Source organism: Apteryx mantelli, chromosome 1 (assembly GCF_036417845.1).
Source record: "Apteryx mantelli isolate bAptMan1 chromosome 1, bAptMan1.hap1, whole genome shotgun sequence".
NCBI lineage: Eukaryota > Metazoa > Chordata > Aves > Apterygiformes > Apterygidae > Apteryx > Apteryx mantelli.
Genome location: NC_089978.1, coordinates 23,530,023 through 23,552,805, shown reverse-complemented (window position 1 = coordinate 23,552,805; position 22,783 = coordinate 23,530,023). Strand labels below are relative to the sequence as shown.

The 22,783-nt window shown below is 39.1% G+C and overlaps 1 protein-coding gene across 1 annotated transcript in view; it reads left to right on the top strand.

The window, feature by feature from the left end:
- The window catches only part of ATP8A2 (ATPase phospholipid transporting 8A2), a 330,956-nt gene that overhangs the window by 215,283 nt on the left and 92,890 nt on the right, over positions 1–22,783 (top strand). The window contains 6 exon segments of the mRNA XM_013962146.2: positions 5,008–5,082; positions 7,915–8,037; positions 9,097–9,175; positions 12,536–12,597; positions 12,905–12,961; positions 17,410–17,517. Of these exon segments, the coding sequence (XP_013817600.2) occupies positions 5,008–5,082; positions 7,915–8,037; positions 9,097–9,175; positions 12,536–12,597; positions 12,905–12,961; positions 17,410–17,517 (504 nt within the window).

The following is a 22,783-nucleotide window of genomic DNA, read 5'->3' as shown; positions in this document are numbered from 1 at the left end:
GTTGTGGTTTTTATTTATTTATTTTTTTTTATGAAATAAAAGCAGCATGAAATTTTGCTAACGTTAACAATTATTTTTAGAGGAGATTACATTCAAGCTTGAAATCATCTCTATACTTGTTTGGGGTGCACAGGCCTGGAGAAAATGGTTTTGTTTTTTTTCAGAAGAAAAATGTAGATTTGTTTTCAACAAACATTTAATGAACAATGAGGGGAATAAAAGAGCAAGGGAAATATTCTTTGCCAAGTGAAGTGAGTCTCAGGCAGCTGTGCCTACTCCATCAAGTCTTATTATTAAGGCTCTCTACCTGTATTATAAAATCGGTGCTGTGCATACTCTAATGAAGGGATTATTTTAAGGCTGTGTGCATCTGAGCAAGGAATAAGAGCCTTGCATTGAGAGAGACATCCATAAGAAGAGGGTTTTAATCGGGGTGCATTATTAATGAACTGCATAAGTAAATGTATAGATCTGCTTTATTAGGCAAACTGTAAATGAGCGTATTTGGTAAGAACATGCAAAATGTGGGTGCTGAGAGAGGATATTTTGAGAATTTAACTCACTTCTAAATAGTAAAGGCATCCCGTCTGGCTGTAATTGGTGCCTGTGGCAGTTGTTGATACCCTAACTGCATTAGCTTTCTGTGCCCTTTAGCAGAATTGGGAAAACTTTTCTAGTACTTGTTAAGCCGTCTATTATCAAGACATCATAAATATACACATTTAGAATAGACGATTTGCTATCCCAGTGCCTTAGAGCACTTAAATTAGTTCCTACTATTTCAAACATTAATGTTGCAGTAATTATGCATGAAGCAATAATGCAATTGAAATTGCCTTCGAACTTACTCAAGTGGGTTTTTTTTTTATTTTTTATTTTTTTTTGGAAAATAATACTCAGTCTCTTCTCAAAATATACTCTAGAGCAGGTGAATGGGCTGTGTGACCCTGAATAATGGCAGCGCGAGACTGTTTTATTTCGAGATCCTCAGTTTGCCTGCAGCCCAGGTTCGTATTAAGCAAGTATTGCCATCTGTTTGCTTTTGATGACCTTTGGAAGGAGGCAGCAGTCATTCCCCCCACAGTGGTGAAGTGCCACATCACAGCTGGCACAGAGTCCTTCAGTAGTGGGGTTTCTTATTTAAAAAATGCAGCCATGCTTCAAGGCAGGAAACGTGGGCTGTTTTTCAGTTTGCAAACACATTCAGCTTTCTTTGTGTATGATACCAACCGGTTTCAGGTCTTCGCAATATCAGCTATACTAAAGGGTAGTAAAGGGCCCAAGTGTCAGCCTTAGGTCTGAATTTCTTTACATTTAAATTGGACCTCCTGTGTTCCTTTGGAGAAAAAATATGTTTTGTAGCTGAGTTACAAATAAGCTTTTCCAGCTTTTTGGCAGCCAGGTAATAGTTAAAGTGCAAAGCAGGTTTCTTTTTTCCAGCCCAGGAAAGCAGTTTAATAACTTTGGGTCCGTTTGCTCATAGCAACGCTACGGTTGAGCCCGGCAAACCCCTGGAGCTTGGCAAGCCAGGCAGACTTGGCAGGTTTTCCTACTAGCTTACCAAGTCTGAGTCAAGCATGGCTTGTTGCAGCTTCAAGTGTATTTAGCGCACCTTGTTAACAGGAACGTTGAAGTGGAGGCTTTTTTTCTTTTTGCCTCATTGACCTCAAATAATAATGTACACTCTCCACAAACAATTGGGGCTTAAACTAAGCATGACAATTTATGGCTTATGTTAAATTCAAAATAAATGTATTTGTATACTTTGGGCAGAATTTCTGGTTTGTTGTTCTTGGTATTAAGATATTAGGGTAGTACTCAACAAATTCTTTCTGTTGATTGGCACTTGATAACGTGAATCTCTGGGAAAAGATGAGCATAACTAACTTTTTTCAGTGTCTCATAACCCCACCAGCTTTTGTCCTCTGTTTAGAATGTGTTACGCAAGCAGACGTGTAAGCATTTGGAATGTGTTTACTTTTAATTTTTACCTGCATGGATAATAGCAAAAGAAAAACTAGTCCAAATATGTATTTTTAAATAGCAGAATATTTACGTTTCTGAATGCTGGCTCTTGCCCACCTAATCTTAGTAGCCTCGAAATAAGGACAATATTTCTGTAGGAACCTGAGAAGAGCACTGGGGAGATGTTGTGGTCTCACACAGGGGGCTGAGGTTCACAGCTAGACAGACAAGCTCCTAGATTGTTTTCTAGGATTGGTGCCCTCTTTCATAGCTCCGATGGACTACAAGAAGCCTAGAGATGACAAATGCCTCATTGCCATCATTGCTAAGTGTCTGGGAGTCTGCCTGTTTGAATCTCAACTTCTTCCAAGAAGAAGCTGTCAAGTTCTTTACCTGACATGCCCAAATTAGCTGTGTTTTCTCTTCTGGGACCTCAGTTTCTTTACTATGTACCCAGGATGTTTTATTTAAGGAGTTGAGTTGTAAGACTGGTGGAACATGCTTGAAGTGTGAGGGAGAGGCTGGTCAGTATGCTGCTTTGGGCCATTAATTGGGGCCTGAGAGTGAGATTTGGAGAGTATTGACAGCTCAATGTTGATACAGTGGAAGTGCTGAAAAAGGGTTAGGATGTAGAATGTAGTTTTCTCCTGTCCTTTTTCTTTTCTCAATAACTTCTTATTTGAATTAAGTTTATGCATGATTGACAAAACATGGAGGAAAGAGGAATTTAGGGTATATTAGGAACTGGGGAAATTTTTGGAGTTTATACAAGGATGACGCATTTCAGCTAAATGAAAATGGAATGAGACTGCTGGCCTTTTAGAAAAGTTATAAGGACACTTTTAAACTACAGGCTGGAAGAAGGGCAGCAGGTGTAGAAGAACACAAACTTCAGGATCACATAAGGTGAAGCTGATAGAGACTCCCCACTAGAAAAAGAGCAGCCAAAAGTTGAAAAAACTGTTGTAGTCTAAGTAGCCTACTATGCAAGGCATATTTATAAGCAGATAAGCTGAGTTGGGTGTCATTGTTGCCTCTCTCTCACGAAACAGTGAGAGTGCATTAGAACAATCAGTTTTAAATGAGAATATTGATATAATAGATTTAAGAGCAGGTGTAGATAGACAGCAGAAAGGTTCAACTAACCTGATGACCAGTCTTCTGTGAACAATTGTAGTTCTCTGGTGTTACTCATTAGGTCTCCAGCTTTTCTTCCACAATATTTTCAAATTGCTTTTTGCATCCCCAGCATCCTTGCCAGGGAGTTCCATAGATCAGTCACACGTTGCCTGAAAACATTCCACCTTTTGGTTTTTGTAAAGCCTCCAAATCTCGCTTCCTGCCCACTGGCCGACCAGCTATTCTCTATTCATGTTATTCTTGTCAATCTTGTAACTATCTGAATCTTCCCCTGAGTTGTCCCTGTTCTATGCTGAAGAGTCCTGATCTATTTAGATATTCTACCACTGAAAACAGCTGTAGGTCTTGATGCAGTCTTGTTCTCTTTTCCTGTACTCTTTCATAGTTATTCTGTTCTGTTTTGGGTGAGATCAGGGAAGAGACCAGATGATACATACTTGACTAATTGTTATCTCAGGTATTTTGCTGGGACACTAATATCACTGTGCAAATGACAAGAGAGCAATAGAATAAATGATGGTGGTTAGAGTGCTGCTGAATGAAAGGATGGTGTCAGGAAAAAATGACTGCCTGAGTACGATGCGATCTCAGGCAGCTAAAGCATCCTGCTGAAAGAGGGAATATGCATTGGCATCACTTGACTGCTGTACCATACCTAGTATATCCACTGTAATGTAAAATTGTACAGTAAATGCAATGCAAAAGCATTAAAATTGTTTGGGACGGGGGATGGGGGAAAACATGCTTTATTTTTCCCCATACACTGTTGAATTACAATTTGGAACTAATTGCCATGGGGCGTTGTGGAGACCAAAAGTAGAAGTGGATTCAAAAAGGGTCACAAAAATTCACAGAAGTCCTGTGATGTCTATTAGATGCAGTGGTTCAAATGTTAACTGTTTCAGGAAGCCCTTAAATTGCTAATTATCCTTTCAGTTTCCAATTTACTTGGGAAAAAGATAATTCTTTCCCCTCTTTCTTCTTTTCTAAGCCTCTTTCAGTGCCCACTGACTGAGAAAGACACTTTGTTCTGACCTAGTAAAGCAGTTCTTATCTCAAAAAGCTGCTTAAACAACATAAAAGAAATGAAATAGGCTCAAGGAAGCTTGGTCCAAGGAAATTCTGAATGGAGTTTACCTAGCGTGCCACAGCATGCTGGTTGCACCATGTTTTGCATCAATCCTGGGATCCCAAAACTGCAGAATCCCTCCGGCTGGCAGGGAACATGGGCACCGTCTAGTCCAACCTTCTGCACAAAGTCAGGGCAACACTGGGCTCAGCCAGGCTGCTCAGAACTCATTCAGTTGGGTCTTGGAAACTTGGAAAAGGATGGAGATTCCTCAGCCTCTTTGGGCAACATGTTCTAATGTTTATTATTAAATAATTATAGTTTAGTCATTCAGATAATAAGACTGTTATGTAATTATGTAATTGATAATCAGTACCACTGTAATTATGGGACTGTAAAATAGGACACAAGTCAAACAGAGCATCCGTCAGACTATGCTTACCTTGAAAATTTTAGCCTTTGCCAAGTGTGATGGAAACTAGGTTAGCTTCTGGCTTCAAGCACATTAGTTTGCCAGCAATAAGACTTTTGAAATTGTTTGAGGCCATTTATTTATTTATTTATTTATTTATTTAGAGTATTGGTTGCAAATACAGCAAATTGCTCCATCACCTCAGTATTTTAATTTAAATAAGCAGTACTCTGGCAATATTTAAAACGTAAGCCTTTAAAAGAGAATAACTGCCTGGCACTGCTGATAATTATTTTTAGAGCATGACAAGCAGCTGTCTCCAGATGGTGGTCTGTGTTCAACGTCATTCTCTACTGTAAATGGAAGCATTTACTGCAATATTGATTTAAAGCTTCATGTAACTTGTTTTTGTTTGTTTCAGCTTTGGTTTGCTTTCGTTAATGGATTTTCTGGGCAGATCTTATTTGAGCGATGGTGCATTGGTCTATATAATGTGGTAAGTGCTACATACTATGATTTGATAGTGCTCAGGACCTGTATGTCATTTTGTTGTGTCTGTGCCATTTCTCATAGGTAACTACCTGATTGTACGTCAGAACAGGTGAGCTCATTTGTATAAAAGCTGTTTCAATACACCCTGGGTTATGGAAAAAGATCTTGGATGGTTATTTTTTTCCAAAAATAAATAAATAAGACCTGGGAAAGTGCCTCAAAAATATACCTGTTTGTCCTAATACAATTTTGTTAAAATTCTGAAGTCTTTAGACAGTTCTGTAGCTCTAGTTTTTTAGATTTCCTCTTCAAAAATACCTTTGGGCTGCTTCTGAAATATTTTACTGATTGTTCATGTTCAAAATGGGTATCAAGTTTAATCATTGAATGATTTCTTTTTTTATTGAGCTTTTTTTTTTTGTAGTACTTTACAATCCCAATGATTTTTAGTCCATGGAAAAACATATTGCAGCATTTATTCCTATACAGTTAATAAATACTAAATCTTTCCTCCCTTCTCTGACCCTATAACAATTAGATGCTCAGGGAAGTGTAGTGCAGACGCTTTGGGCTGACTCCATGCTAAGCAGTGCCAGAATTGGAAGTAGGGTTGCTGTGTCACCAGCATTCTTCACTTCAACTAAGAGCAGGATGTCCAGGAATATGTTCAGTTTTTAGCTGCGCTTTGCATGGTGCCACACTGTGCCATGTAGTTGTTTTTAATCAGTGCTAGCTTGGAGGATCTCTGGGACCGTGTTTCATTGCATACCATGGACCTTAGCTGGTCTTTTCAATACAGTGTTATTTTTGTAATGTTGTTACTGATAACTGGCCTGGTGTCTGGATTTATAAGCCATTAGGACACTTTGTCAGTGTGAAAAAAATCCTTTGCGTATCTCTTTGGAGGGAGGAAACTTAATTTTTTTTTTCTTTAAGCAGACTCATTCCAAATGTATGAAAATACAGAAGACAGCAAATTATCTATCAATCAGTAGTATTAATGGAAACATTTAACTTCTGTCACATTTCTTCTAATCTTAAAAATGATGACACAAACCCTCACATTCCATATAATTTTATATTCTTTGTGACAGATATTAATTCAGGGATTTTCCACTCCCTTGATTCTTTTCACCCTCATTTCCTGACTGCTACGCAGTCTCTGTCGTTCATGTTCAGATATTTGCATCTAATATCTTTAAACCTGATTTGATGGATCTACCTACCCTGCATAAAGCTCATGGATGAGACTCATCATCTAGAATCCGTGAAGCAGAAATTAACCCTTGTTTTATAAGGTCAGTATTTTCTAAAATCAGAACGGGTCCTGTAGAATCATGAAGAATCAAGGACTGTTAGGATATTAGGGGCTTCCATAACTTGAAGGGGTTAGGTTTTTATGTGGGTTTAGTTCTGCCATTCTCTCCCATGCCGATTAGCCTTTACTTCATGAGTAGTCTCATTAAAATGCTAGGTGTAGGAAATCTTAGCAGCACTGGAACTCCTGCATTTGCACTGGTTCACACTGGATGTTTACCTTCATAATCAAAAACAGTAGCAGATTTACTTCAAATGAAAATGTAAATGCTGCAAGACACATGGGAACCCTCAAATTTCTTTGGAAGTATCTTAAGACCATATAAGAACATATCTTCTTTTTGGAATATATTGGACTGGTTGTCTGAGTCCTGTTACTTTCTGTCCTCCCCAAGACTACTGCTTTTTTAACCATCTGGTTCATCACTTCATGAACAAATGAAGCACATTCCTAGTTGGATCTAGGGATGTAACCACTGATTCCCATTAGCGTCTAGTCCTCCACATTGCTGAATGTATACTCTTCAACATATACTCTCCAACTGCCAACTCATTGCTGGTTGGAACCATGGCCCAACTTTTGCAAAAAAGGAATACAAGTTAAAAACAGGTCTTAATTAGAAGATGCTGACTGAACACTTCTCAAACTGTTTAAAAAAAAAAAAAGATTAGAAATGATTTTTCCTTATAAACTGTTGATGTAGAGGGAAGTGAATGGAGGTTAGTAGTCAGACACACATGCTGGTATTGCTGCACACTGCGCCTGCAGACTGTGAGAAGCACAAATGCCCAGGCCAGCTTCAAATGAGCTACCTCAGATCCTGGAAACACTTAAGAACAGCAAAGTGGGACTCAGCAGAGGCTAATTTACTGTGCTTCTGGCAAAGCATCCTGCTGCCTCTCCTGGCAAACTTCTGAAGCTTGGTCATCTAAGTGCCTGCCTGGGGTACAGACCTATGGTACAGTTAGTTTGTTCCTATCAATTCATGCCTGACTGAGAATCCCCAAAATGACAATACAGAATGGCCTTTGTTTTTCAGTAGATCTTTTTAACGTGATTTCCGCATTTGCTTTGTCTGTAAACTTAGCTTTGGTTAAGCATATTACATATTTAGTTATGGCTACAATTGCAGCTATATTTGAACCCACTCCCACAAGGCTTTTTTCTAAAATGTATGTGTTGTCTTTCTTTTGCGGTCTGAGTTTTCTCCTGACTAGATTAGCTTGTACATCAAACCCTGCTGATGCTTAACTTCTTGTGTTTAAGCTAATTGGTTTGGAGCAGGAATTTTCTTTCATGCCTCTTTGTCCTTAAGTCAATATTGAGAGTTATGAATTGCTGAAATTCATGTTTGGGCTTGTTTGGATGTTGGAAAAATGATGTCAAATAACACACAAGTTGGTAATACGTCTTCACTGAAGTATCTGGGAATTTTGCTGTTGTCTCAATACTGAAACATTATCTGAGATCCACTTAAAACTAATAGCTGCTTTTAATTAGCATTTGCTTTCTTTGCAGATTTTCACAGCGTTGCCACCCTTTACTCTGGGAATTTTTGAACGATCATGTACTCAGGATAGCATGCTTAGATTTCCACAGCTATACAAAATTACTCAAAATGCAGATGGGTTCAACACAAGGGTAAGGGAAAGTATCTGTTTCTTTAACAGTAAATACCAGCTTTTTTTTTTTTTTTTACATTTCAGGCCTTTTTCTATCTCAGAAGTTCTTAATTCCCTACTGTTACTCTTGCTTTACACTGGGATGATGCCACTGAGATCAGGATTGTTCTGCCTCCCATTCTTTTCAAAGGGATTATATTTAAAAAATAATTGTTTTTAAATAAGGATTGCCAGGTATGGCTTGAACTAAAACTGGTACTGAAATACCCATAAACTTTGATTCTAATTAAGATTTGTATCTGAATATGAATTTTCAATTCACAACTTGCCATTTTCAAAGGAGCTAGATAATCTCCCCTGGATTTTATTTAATACAGAAACTGTCATAACCCTCTCTACTAGAGGACCTTTTCACAATTAGGCTTGCTATTTCTATAGTTCTTTTAGAAAATAAAATTTGAATTGGATTATTTTGCCCTTCAGTTTTCAAGAATGCATTTTATTTCATTTCACTCTTCTACATCGTAGAAAATGCCAGCATTTGGGGTTCTGTTTTTTTTCCATAATAGGCACGTTTAAATGTACTTCAGAAAAAAGAAGCTGTGAGATTGCTTTGATTAGAGAGGAAGGAGGAGGAAATCATAGATTATGCAAAGCTCTGGCTTGTGCAAAACTGCCTTATCTATAAGTTAAAAATTGCAGAACATAGAAAGTATTTCTCCATTAAAAGAAAATAGAACATTTCATGGTAATAAATTAGTCTTTTTGAATCATTCTTTGAGGTAATTAAAGAAAGGTGACTCCATCTGTTTGCTGTATTCTGATAAAGATCTTAAATTGCAAGTATGCGTGCCTATTATATTTTAACTTGTTAGAATAAAGCTGTCCAATTGAGCTAGTGTTTTTTTGTGACAGAGCAGAAATTGTAGGAGGAAATACATCTTAAGGAAGCTTAGGTATTTCACTTTGGGAAAAACATTACGTCTGACTCTAAACTGCACAATGAAGCGTTTGTTGAGAGTTAGAGAGAGGCCAAGAGTTCTGGATGTTACTGACTTCTTGGTTTGTTTTCTCTCAGGTTTTCTGGGGTCACTGCATCAATGCCCTGATCCATTCCGTCATACTCTTCTGGTTTCCACTGAAAGTGCTGGAGCATGGTAACTGCTTCATTATTTCTTACGTCAGCCACTGATGGTCAGTCATACTAGAGCCAATGTGTTTGCAGAGCTGGAGGTCGTGACAAGTTCCAAGAAAATCATGACGACAGACTCCAATAGGTTATAGCTGCTGAACTTAGCTAGTTATCTAGTGGCTTTCAGAATTTACTCTTATTTAAAGTAATTGTTGCTCATGTAGTGACTTTAATACTTAAGACTTTTGGCAAAGCTGTAATTTATTTATTTGAATACTGAGTGATGTTCTATACAAAGCCTATTTTTTCTGTAATGTGTTAAAATCTCAAGTTTTTAGTGTATAATGTTTTTATAGCAGATCTTACAGTATCCGTATTACAACAGTTTGCTTTATATCTCGTTGGATCTTTCCCATTCAATGATGGCATGCTCTAAAATGTAGGATAAAATAGAGAACTTTCACTACTGTTCAAGTTTGTTGAAAAGCTGAATTGGTTGGGAGGGAAGCAGACCAGATCGAGCTATTAGGAAAACAGGATTTTATTTGTACAAGCTAAGTTCATTAGTCCCATTTTCTGTGGAAGGTAACGTAACTACGTGGTATATCAAGGGACAGTAAATCCCAGTATAGCATTGTGGGCAGGAAAAATCCTTGGAAATCTTTTGGGTTTTACTGCCCAAGAAATGGGACTTGATCAGATCAGGAATTTTAAGGGGCAGGGGGAAGGAAGACTGTTTATCTAAAAAGACAAACTTGTCAAAACTGAAACTCTTTCCAGGAATATAATCATTTCAACAAAACTTTCTCAGCTCCACGATGGATTACTTGGGGGGATGGTGAAGGAAAAGGAGGGAAGGATGGATGCTCACATCAAAGCAGCATGATGGTGAAGATACTTTTGTGGGAGGCAGGCTCACATTTCTCTTTACCTGGCTGAGTAAAACTTCAATATTGTGTCCTTAGTGACAACTTCACATGCTGTGTGATAGACCGTACGAGGAGATGGGAACCTCCCTTTCCCCATATGTGGGCTTTGAGCTCTGTTTGTTCAGTTTTGGGGGAAGGGCTTTTTGGTTGGTTGGGCTTTGTTTTGTTTTGGTGGGGGAGTGGTTTTTCTGTTTCACAGTTTTAATGAGAAACATTCATCTTAAGTAGCTCTTCTTTAAATTCTACTTTGGCTGTTTTAGGCTAAGGCCTGTAGTGGTTACTGTTAAAGAAAAAAACTATTTTTGTTTTAGTCCTCCATAAATGTTTTTCTAACTATTTAGTTCTTCGTTAAATTATGCACTCTTAATTTCACTGAGGAAATGATAAGACTCACCCACTCAAACCATAACTTACTTTCTGAGATCACTTGATAGGTAGCTTGGTTTGCTTTCCAGATAGAAAGGAATATTGAATCTTCAAGTTTCTTTGCATTTCCAAGTGAAAAAGGATTTTTAGTGCCACAGACAAAAATGTGTCATTCACACTGGGATGTTCTTTAACCTCTCCAGTTCCTTAGAATGTGAAGTGTGTGTGTTCAATGAATGGGCACTTTGTATAGCTTTGGAAATGAATGTTCACTGGACAACCTGCTGTTCTTATTAACAGAAATACCGCTCTTTGCAGGACCCCTTGGCCTCCCAAAGTGCAGGTCATGGCAATCGCTGCAAAAAATACATTAGACTACTGCATTAAAAAATAACTTTAAAAATCTGAGGCTTACACTGAAAAATTATTTGATTACTTGAGAGCACCCTGTGATGTTGTACTAGAGCAACATATTGGCAGAGTTACTAGGTCAGGTTATTCTAGATCCATCAAAAGCCATATGTACTTAGGTATGCCTCTTGCTTTATAAGCTGAGGCTTCTGGTGTCAGCAGGATTCACTGGACACGGAAGGCCTGGTTCTCTAGCATTCTTCACCTTTTTCATTGGTGCTATAGGAAGGAGAGCAAAGCGGCTATTGAAACCTTCTGTGCATTTGGGAATGATGTGGTAAATGGCAGAGGCCATAAAATACCAGGGGAAGAGTTGGGCTGATGCAGATGCCAGTGCCTGAAAACCAAACTAATTCCCAACTAAACTGGCTCAGGGTTTAGGTCCTGTTGCATGGGCAAGGACAGTGAATAGTATGTCTGCTGCTGTTTTGTAATAGTCAGGCTTGAAAATAAAAAGGATGGTGGGGTTATAGATCTGGCAACTTCTGGCAAATATTCTGTATCTGTCAGTTCTTCAGTGATAACCCCATACAGCAATTGTAGCAGCAAACCATAACAAGTAGCTTGGGGTAACTGCATGGGCTAACTTTATAGTCTTTTTACCTGTATGCTGGACAGTATCTTCACCACAGAGATCAGTCTATCAGAGACATTTAGACTTAGACACTATAAACTTAATCTCCTATCCTGGTACCTATTTTATAGGAACACAGTTACATAAGTAGATGACTCCAGTTTAACAATGTCAGGTCCAGTTTTGCAAAGAAATCTAGCAAAGTGGTATGCTTATAGTAGAAGCACTGTACTGGGCAATATGTGTTTAGGACCAAGTCCAAGGTTTTATCTTAAGCCTTTTTTCATCCTCACTGTTTGTGTATTTGTCTAGCAGTTGTCTTAAAACCTGTGAAAATAGCAATACTGATCATGCTTGAGTAATGCTTGAAAGTTCCAATGAGAATGAGTTCATCTGGCGTTAGCGAGACTGTCGAGTGTGCTGTCACGGGGTTCCGGTTTTATTCAGCAAGAGCTAAGAATGACTAATCAGACGTGAAGTATTGCCAAGGTTGGCACTTTTGGATGATAGATTAATGTGTACTTACCCTTCTGCACACTTGACTTAAAGAAAGCATGTGTGGAAGCCTCAATGCTGCTCAGTTAATGCATTACAGTAAGACATTTTAGATGTTATGTGTCCTTTATGATTAATCTTTTGTGGCTTTCTTTTAATTTAGCTCTGTTTCACTACAACTCAGCTGGTGTTTTATGGATTTACTTCCTAGCAACAAGAAATAATGGAATATTTTGGAGATGTCAATGAGTAGTTCGGAGCAGATAGGCACAGAAAAAGTTACACTGCCATACCTCGGTTCTTGCAGACAATTTATATGTTAGTGCCTAGCAAGCGTTTCCCCTTTTGCTAAAACAGCTTTCTGGCAACCAAAACTCTGTGCATGTGCTGTATCAGGACATATAGTGCCTAAGGCCTTGTTTAGCACAACCTCTGTATTGACAGTAGCTCATAGCTTTTAGATGGTTTTTAACAGTGCTTTTAGACGTATTGCAAATTCAAGGTTGGGACCAGTTATTGTCTAATTGTCTTCTGAAAATCTCCTCCCTGTTATCCCATCCATTCTGTTGATAAACTGATTATCAAACATGATCATTTTTCTTTCTTTCAGATGCAGTATTCACAAATGGCCAGGGAATTGACTATTTATTTGTTGGAAACATAGTTTACACTGTAAGTTTGTTTTTTATGCTATTAGAAAATGGTGTAAATCGGAAGTGTACAAGTAAAATCAAAATCAGATCTATGTTGTGTGCATGATATTTTCCCCCTTCTTTTTTGTTTCTTTTTTGCCGATGTACACCAACAATATCTTCGGCTCTGCCCTTTCCCCCACCCCACCATGCCACGGCCCCAAGGGATGGGTTGGTACATAAATGAAAGTACTTTTTTAGGTGGAGGGAGGAGGTTGGGCACAAACATCTATGAATTTGAGGGTGCTAGCACTGAAGTCATTGTTGTTTTCTTTTTTTCCTTGCAGTATGTTGTAGTTACTGTTTGTTTGAAGGCCGGCTTGGAAACAACTGCATGGACTAGAGTAAGTACTTCTGAATATCTTTTATTTTATCAGCATATATTTCTCCCTAATAAATATTAATGTAGAAAAGGAGTATGAGAAATCATTTGGGGCTGCAGTGTTTTAATTGGATCTTTCTTTTAAGGATAACCTGCTAAGGTCTGTAGGTACAGGATGGTAGAGGAGGATGAACATTGCTTAAATGACATGACATACACAATGAAAAGGGCAGCCTGTCTGAAGCAGGAAGAGGAAAAGACTATTTTGGCAACATCTCTAACTATTCAAAATTAAGAATGGCTGCCCTCAGCATAAAGCCATTGATAGCGGAAAACTTGGTATGAAATCAACATGCTAATATAATTGCTTAAGTAAAGAGCACAAGAGCAACGTCTTTTTACTCTGTAGCTTCTTTCAAAGTAGTTAATGCAATACTGAATGCAAGGTGTCTGCCCACAAATAAACAATTAGTCTCTGAAAAGCTCTTTAAAGCTAGTGAAAAGCTGACTTGACATTGGATGAGACTTTTGTTTGGAAATTTTCAAAACTAACTAAATAAAAAATGTTAGGCAAACAGTCATTGATTCCCAGATTTGAGTCATTTACTTGCAATGACTGAGTGCTGTGTTGTTGGTAGGTGTCAGACTCTATGGCAAGGCAAAATACAGGGGGGGTGTTCCTGCACTGGTGACTCTTCAACACATTTGTCCCCTTCCTTTCCTCCATCCCCTCTGAAAACACTGATCTCTTGATTTTGATGGAGTATGTTTTTCCACGCCTCTGAGACATCTTACTGGCATCTCATTTTCATGACATACTAAGACAATCTGTCCTCAAACCAAGGTCTTCTGAGGAGTCCCATATTATTCCACTGGTTTCCTGGAGGAGCTTGGCTAAATTTTGTAACCTCGTTGCTTCTATTAGTTGTAAAATATTTCCTTTCATTCCTCACAGAGGAATTGTCAAGATTAATGAGCTGATGTCTGTTCTGAATTTTAAAGATGAAATGCTATCTGTATGGGTTACTTACTTATTTGAAAAATGGTAATATTTACTGCCTCAATCTCTCATCTGAAAATAAAATCAGGGTTTTGTTGTTGTTGCTTATGCATAATTTTTATGTTGAGTACCAACATTTTAAAAGGCAGAAGTATTTAAAAGCAAGTGAATTCCACATGCACTAGAGGAGGACGTACCTAAATCTGCAATGGAGGCATGTGAGTCTCTTTAGATCCTGTTATGCAATTATTAATATGATACTTCCCCCCTCACTTCCCCCCTCACTTCCCCCCTCACTTCCCCCCTCACTTCCCCCCTCACTTCCCCCCTCACTTCCCCCCTCACTTCCCCCCTCACTTCCCCCCTCACTTCCCCCCTCACTTCCCCCCTCACTTCCCCCCTCACTTCCCCCCTCACTTCCCCCCTCTCTGGAAAATTGATGTCTTTTTAGTCATTTAGAAGTAGTTGTGGTCCCCTTTTTTTCTAAATTTATTTGAAAAGGTACCATATTACCATAAGTTTAGTAGATCCCAGTGTTGTCTAACACTGGGATTTTATGGATAAAGTATTGTTACGCACAGAAAAGTCTTTGTGTTTAGAATCAATCTTTTTCTAATTCCTGTCCCATTGCTTGGGCCAATGACTCACTTCATCTTGGAATCTGATGTTGGTTACAATTATTGTTTCAGCTGTGAGTGAATCAACACACAAAGAATCTTTAAGTTACTTGAAGAGTATTAAATGTACAACATTGAGTTAAGCCCCTTTTCCATCGTCAAGTGGATTGGTTACATGCAATTTGTTCTTAACAGTGAGAAGGACACTTTGCCACTTGGGAGACCGCGATGGGTTTAGCTGAAAGCTTTAAATAAATAACGCAGACTGAAAGGGGTTAGGAGCCTAGTATATCCAGTAGGTAGTGTGGAAAGAATGGCTTTGGTAAGTGATAACATGATGCATAACAAAATCTGCATGCTGGAGATGTACAGAGCAGCTTACTGTTACGTGTTGCTTATCTGGAGCACTGCAGTAAGCATTTTCCAAAGTGCTTGCAGCTTGCTTCATTGCCTTACCATACCTTATGAGCTATTTTAGATAAATAGGACACAAGGGATAACCATACAGTGTGTCCAGCTTTTATGTATGAGAACCTTGATATTTTTTTCTCCCTGACTGTCATTGATTTAACACTTCTGAAAGACTCACTTCTGCTTTGCACATGAATTCTCCAGGAGTAAATGACAGATATTTCAGTGGAGAATCAACAGTGCAAAGCTTGGTGGGGTGAGTGGTTAAGAAATGATTTCAAGCAGGACAAGGAGGGCTCTTTCTGAAAGCAGAGGCTCTTCTAATGGTAGAGAATCCATGCAAGCAAGGACAAGCATGAGATGTGCAAAGGGAGACACTTGGGGAGATAACTAGGGCAATCATGAGAAGAAAGTGAGGAAAATATAAAAGGATCAGAGTCTTTGAGTCAGAAAGGGCAAGAGCTGCAAAACTCAAGAACTGTCTTACAAGCTGAGTGGCATGGAAGGCAGGGAGAGGGCAAAAACTGAAGACGACATTTCACTAGCCTAAGTACACCTTCTACAAAATGAGTATGCTTTAAATTGGTTTCCCTGCTTGCTTTTAATCATAAAGCCTTTAATCATAAATCATTAATCATTCTCTCATGGGAAAGCAGTGCTGGCATGCTGGTGCTCTTCTACCAGTGCATGGAACTGCTGCTCTTCAAGATGAAGTCTTGCAGCAGCCTCCCAAGTGCCTGTTCTTTGGGGAGCTGAGCACCACAGCTATCCACCTTGGCCGGGCTTTCTCCTAGCCACAATCTTGACGTGAGGTGGTCTTTTTCTTTTTTTTTCTCCTTTCTTTTTCTTTTTTCAGATCAGCAAGCAGATTAAAAGGATCCAAAATATTGGGGTGGATCCCACCCCAAAATATTGCAAGACAAAAAAAGCCTATGACCAGCTTCTTACAGTTTTATTCACATTCAAACTGGGTCAAATAACTTTTTTTTTTTTTTTTTAACAGCCCATAGTCAGATTTCCTGGGTGAAACAGATTAAATAGAAAAGTTTGAAGTCCTTCCTGCCCACTGCATTTCTCCAGGAAGGGGCCTATCCTATGCCTTGCTTGTTAGTCCAGCAACATTCAGGGTTGAACAAAATTCCAGCTTTCTGAGAGTCCCTGCAAGAGTGTTCTTTCCATGAGCTCTACAGTTTTGCTGTATGAATGCTTCTGTGAGCCAGCCTCCAGTTGCTCACTGATATCTGCCAGTCCACACTGGTACTGCAGACTCCCCGCTCCCCCCCCACTGTCTGTGCTCGAGAAAACTCTCCTTGCCGAGGACACTCAGTTGCTTCCAGGAAAGGAGCAGTCTTATCCTTCCAGAAGTTTGTGTCTACCTTGCAACAGGCAGAACACAGTTAACACCTACCATTAGATACTTCTTTGCTTTTCAGACATAGTCTCTAAGATTAAAAAAAAAAAAAGTCAACAAATAAAAAGTAGAAAGGTGAGAACTAAATGATGCTATGTCCACCACAGGAATGAATGCGCAAATTCTTTGCTATGTTTCTAAATCCATCTGTAATTAGTAATTAAGATTTATGCAGGTACTTCTCTGAATTGGAGCCAAAGTCATCAGCAATGGGAGTTGTCAGCATCCAAAAAGTTAGAGCCAATAGTGAGCTCAGTTGCTTGTTACAACTGAAATTACTGCTTCCATCTACTGCAATGTAAAAGTAAAACAGCTTAAATCATCTTGAACAGCAAAATATTTTGTGTGTGTAGACAAGCTGACTTTCCTTAATGCAGTTGAAATGAGCAGTCTCTTATGTTGGATGTGTTCTTGATCATTTTGATATTACTTTCATTAACTCTTAGGGAATCTACAGTTTAAAGAACCAGTAAAGATGTAAATTGCCTTGCATATGTGTAAATCACTTAGAACATTTAAGGGGGGGGGGGAAGAAAAGCTAATCAGGAGATGCTGATGGCTTAAGTGGTGGTGTATCACACAGCACTGAATCTTCCTCAGTGACAGGTATGAGAGTGGTGCACATGGCTTATATGCATACACTCTGACATAAAGGATTTGTCAGTATGAACTTTAACCCGTGCCTTTGAAAAATTCTACCTTGATGTATGCGTTGAACCTGGCATGTGTAAAATGGGAACCAGGAGCGCAATGAGCGTGGGCAGAGTTCTGAGGGAAATCTGATGAGTTTTTGGAGCTCTGAGTAAGACAGATTGGCTGAGAAGCCTATCTGTCTGCCCTGTCAGGAGGCGAAGATTAAAGAGGAGAGCTGTTTTCTGCTGTTTAAACAACCTATGCTACTGGCCTAAAACTAAGTACAGTAGACAGGCCTGTGTGAGGCTGACGGAGACCTGAACAGAAAAATATCTGTGCATTAAGTGGCTCGAGGAAGGTTACTGCATTGACTCTCCTTCTTTCTCCCCTCCTTGTAGTTCAGCCACCTGGCTGTTTGGGGAAGCATGCTGCTCTGGCTGGTGTTCTTCGGTGTCTACTCCGCCATCTGGCCTGTGTTTCCCATTGCTCCAGACATGCTGGGACAGGTTGGTATGGACACTTGGCTGCTGGAGCGGGTTTCTCGGCACACTGTCCTGCAGGCAGCAGTGTTGCTTCTCTGCTGCTTCTAGAGCACACAAAATATCCCTGTAAAGGAAATACATTCTAGTAAGAGTGCTTCTGCATTATTTTAACATAAAAAATCTTGCATTCATTTAACTTAACTTCTCGTTAGAAGGGCTCTTTTTTTTTTGCAAAAGTAACATCATAACTTGTTATATGCACTGTAGTTACTATATGGCAATTCTTAGTTGGTTTGGATGGTAATGAGATTGGCTCTTTAATGCTTTCCTAGTAAGACTTCCTATGTTCGACCAAATGGCAGGCATGAATTTTGAATTTTGTTTTTGTTGGGTTTGGTGTGTGTGGGTGTTTGGTTTTTTTGTTGTTGTTGTTTGTTTGGTTTTGGTCATGGGTTCTCTCTTCGACATACTGTGGTTTTGTATTGTTCCTTTGTTCCTGCATTCATTTAAAATGAACCAGAATATACTTGAGAATAACTTGAGATGGTCACAAGTGGAAGGGAAGCTGATATGTTAGTGGTCCCTTTACGATACTGGTGGAGTTTTGGAATTGTTCCTTTGGTGTCAGCCGAGTTCCAGGTGGTGAAGTTTTCCCTTTGGTGTCATTATTTCAACCCATGGTGAGCAGATTGAATCATGAGCCTGTCAAAATCACTCAAGAGCCTCACGCGTATTTAAAATAGGAGGCTCCCAGGAACAATGAAGGGCTTAGTAAATATGTGGTAAAACGTTAGCAACAAGCTAACAAGCAGAACTGCTGTCAAAATGACCAGAAAAAGGGGCTTTGTAATAAGTTTAGAGTTGTCTCTAAAGCTGCAAAGATGGTATTTATTATATAGAAAGAAGAAAAGCAAACTAATAATTTTAACAAAGAATCTAAGCATATTTAATTCATAAAATGACATCTTTGCATATCAGAAAATAATAATATAAAAAAGCCAAGTGTTAGGAACCCAATCAGAGATTTTTGAGGTTACGCTCATGTTTGTTGTGCTCAACAAGAACAGTCTGGCATCATTCTGTTACTCTTCTGGCCTAATACATATTTTACTACCTTGTGCTACAACACTGGGGATAATGGCGGTTATAGCAGATTGTCATGGACAGCTCTTTACAGCAAAGAGTGACAGCTGACAGGCTGGGATCAGCAAGTCAATGACAGAGGGATGAAACCTAGCTCCTTTGATAGTATTTCATGGTGTCCTTTGTGTGTTTCACAGCACGCACTGCATCAGCACCTCTGGTTCACACTTCCCTAAATCCAGCTGGAATTTGACCAAGTATCGTGCAGAGCCACGAACCACTTTTCCTCCACAGCAGACTTGTAGTGCTGCCATTAATGTGTCGGCCTCCTAACACACAAATGATAGGATGAGCTGCTCCTTCGTAGGTGAAGGGTCAAACTGTATGCTTTAGCTTTGGATTTGCAGTATTTTTCAGAAGTCTCTTCTTTTTCCTTTTTAATTGCAACTACAACAAAATTCATATCATGTTTGTGGTCACCATTTGCTCCAACATAAACCACAGCTCTCAGAACAATAACTGGGTGTTAATACATTTTGGTTTTGCCTGAATACCTTCTAAATGTGTTTTTCTAGTTAAACTTTTTTATGCTCTGTTTTTCTGACACAATGACTTGAGAAGCGGTATTAATAGATACTAAGGCTGAGCTAAAGTACTGTAGATTATTTTCATTGAGAATATAATGTTTGCATTGGGTGATTGAGTGGCATTGTTAAATGTAGTCCAGTACTTGCGGAGCTGTTTTCCTGGATCAGTAATCAGCTCTCAAAGACATTAAAGGTTGTTCGTAATTCTAGAAGGACGTTTCAGAGGACAGGGAAACAGAAAGAATATATTGTGTGGCCTTCAGTGTAAAAATAACCATGAACTCTAACACTTTATCACAGCTTTCTTGTATTTTTTGAGAGAAGGAGCAAAAGTGGAAAAGAGTGGATTTTGTTTTCTTTATCCTTTTGTAAAATCAAGGAAAGCCCCTAAGGTAAAGGGAACTTGCCTAGGACTTGCCTTTGTACAAAGAGTAATCTTGAGTAATCAGTTGCTGTCATAATATCAGCACATGGAGAAGTGAGCTGGGACCATGCTAGACTCCAGTCTGTAAAATGAATTGCTTTCCTTCTTCCCAGACTTGAGCTATTCCTTTGCTCCTGCTGCCTTCCTTTCTGCATTTGCAAGTAATCAAGATATATTAAAAGCAAAAAGAAACAGTGAAAAGTTTACTTTTTGCTTTGTTTTTAAATATCTCGTTAGTGTGTTTATTTAAATAAACAGAAATCCAGAATTTGTTATATACTTATACTATGCCAAGCAGTATAACACTTAAAAGGGAACTGTTTTTAACTGTAATACTCATCTAGCATCTATGCCAACCAGGACTTTGTGCCATAAGTAGAAGGCATATGACAAGCAAAATGTTTTATTCTATCCATTCATCAAATATCAGCATGGAGCTTCATCGACCTTTAAGTATGTGAAAAGATGCATTGTTTCTGCTGGGGTTTATTAAGCCATTTTCACTAAGTGTTTTTTTTCCTCTCTCTCTTTTTTTCCTCATTATATGTGGAGCTTTCTCACAGGAAAAATAATACTGTTTTTTCCCACTTGAGGGCAAAAATAAGCAACTTTGATTTTCTCAGCTGTCAAAGAGACAACATATTTCTTTTATTTCCACCTGTAATCGTAATAGAATACATGTAACATAATAAGAAAAAGCTGTGATAAAAATTTCAGTATCCTTTAATAGAAGTATTCCAATAATAAGACATCTGACACTTTGGAAATAAACTCTCTGGTTGTTTTGGGGGACCTTTTAAGACATATGTGCAAAATGTTTTCCTTTAACAGCACCAGTTGCAATAATGTAAGACCAAGGAAGCATCTGTTAGATGGCTTTCTTGAATCTTTGTTTTGTTTTGGTTTTTTTTAAGTCGTTCTTTTTGGATCTGTAAAGAACAGTGGTGCTGAGAAAAGTCGGCACCTCTTTTTGCCTTGCCTTCGGAGCCAGGTGGCTTCTATGGGGGCTGACTGTTTTGAAACAAGCACTTCCAGGATGACAACATTTTGTACAATATGCAAATCCTTTCCCACCTTTCACTGTGTATATCTTATTACCATAGGTAGTTGGAAACAAGTGGATGCCTGTGTGTGTGTGTGTGTGTTTTTTTTAGTGCTACGTGGCTTAATACTCATTAGTGAAGAGGTGGTACAGAAAGGTGCTGCCCTAAGAACACGAGTGCCTTTTTAGTTATCCTTGTTCTGAACTCTTGGAGCTTGCAGCTAATACCCCAGTGGTATTTTGTTGACCAGCACATTAGCTATAGTCCTGCCCTCATGCACTGTTGGGGTATTTTGTTTGCTTGCTTGGGGGAGGAGGAGATGATGCCCTGAAGGGAGCAAGGAGCAATACAATTTATGCTCGTTCCTTGCTTGAGTCATACAAGTGGTGTGTGTGCAATGCTGCTCATTCTGTGCTCATCTGGATTCCTTCATAGGAATTGCAGCAGACTTTGGGTTTATGGGAATAATATTACACTGTATAGAGTGAAAGTCTGTGTGTGGATGTACCTGCACACGCACATACATAGTTACCCGTATTCGAGAGTGTAAGTGCATGTATGCAAAAGGAGATGGTATATGAAAGTGATCGAGTTTTGAGTCTTAATCCAAATGTTATCTGAGGTCAAGAAGAACAGGTATCTCCCTTCTCCACCCCCAAGCTACAATACTGTGCTTTTAGTGGTTTAAGGGGGGGGGGGGGTAAGGGGTTCCCCTCATCCCCCTGAAGCATCCACTACTGAGCTGTGATTTTTGCAGTCTATTTCCCTTTTTTAATATAACCATCAGTGAGGCAACGACAAAAGCAATGTTTGTTCTTCTCATTAATAAAATGTCTTTAAGGAGATTTGAAACAGTCTCTCTTTCAACTTAAAGGGGTGAAAAGAGTGAAATTTTAATCTGTTTCTGAGACGGTCATACATTTTGCTTAGTCCAAAGTGCAAGTTATTTATTTCAAGGTTGCTCTCCTTTCTGCTGTGTGATGTATGTGGTCATATCTCAGAACTGGGATTTAAGAATCATTTTGAATTTAGACCACATTATTTTGATCTCAGAACAGCATTAGTGTAATGCCTTTCACATCTGAGGCCTTCCAGCTACCTCATGCCTGGATGCATTGGAGCTGGAGTTGCGCTTCCCGGTTACTTCTGTATGGTTGCAGTTGAGGAGATTCATCAAAACCTCAATGCAATAATTGTCGTACCATCAGCTCCACTTCTGCCCAGTGGAAACAGCTGAATGTAAGGGCCACTCTTGTGCTTTCATAGCTAGTGCCAGGCTTTCTTTGTGTCTCCTAATGCTGCCCCTATCCCTTACAGAATATCATTTTTTCAGCCAAATGGACGGATGCTTGCTTGGTTATTTGGCTACCTCTTACATAAAGAATTTCAGAAAGCCATGCATCATCTCTGCCTGGATTAAGGGTGCTTCTTAAAAGATCCCAATAGAGGGGAGATCTGCTTGATCCCATGTAATGTGACAGTAACAATACTTATTCAAATTAATGGTTTGTCAAGGAGAGGTCTTGGTAAAGCTTCCCATTCTTTTCTAGTCGTATGCCATTAGCAAGACAGATTCTCACCCTATTTCATTAGTTGTTTAGCCTTTGGGGGGGGGGGGGGGGAAATGTGCCCTGGTCATATGGCCAGGAATGTAGCTGGCCTCAAGTCTGAAACTCTCTTAAATCTTGCTGGCCCAGTTCTCAACAAAGACTGTGAGAAACCTGCATGGGAAGACTTAAAACCAACACAAAACAAAACCAAAAAACCTGAAGGCAAGATAATATTCATTATTGCAACACAATGAACAGGTTTCACGTTACGGCTCTTTCGAATTTTTACTTAAATACTGACAGCTTAGTATACGTTTTCCTGTTTTCCAGGATATTTGGGGGAATTTTTTTTGTTTTTTTGCTTTTTGTTTTTTCTCTACAGTTTAATTTTTTTTTCCAGAGGTCTCAGTTGTTGTTCTTTGGCTTCTCATATTTCGACCGTGTTTGGTGCTAGTTAGAAAATTGGCCATTCTGATTGTGGTTTGTTTGTCTACAATCAGTTCCACATTACATTGCGGTGTCAATGTTTTGGTCTGTGGAAATTCGTCATTCAGCTGTTAGTCAGAAATCAGACTTCTGCCTGCAAACTGAGGTCCTTAATGC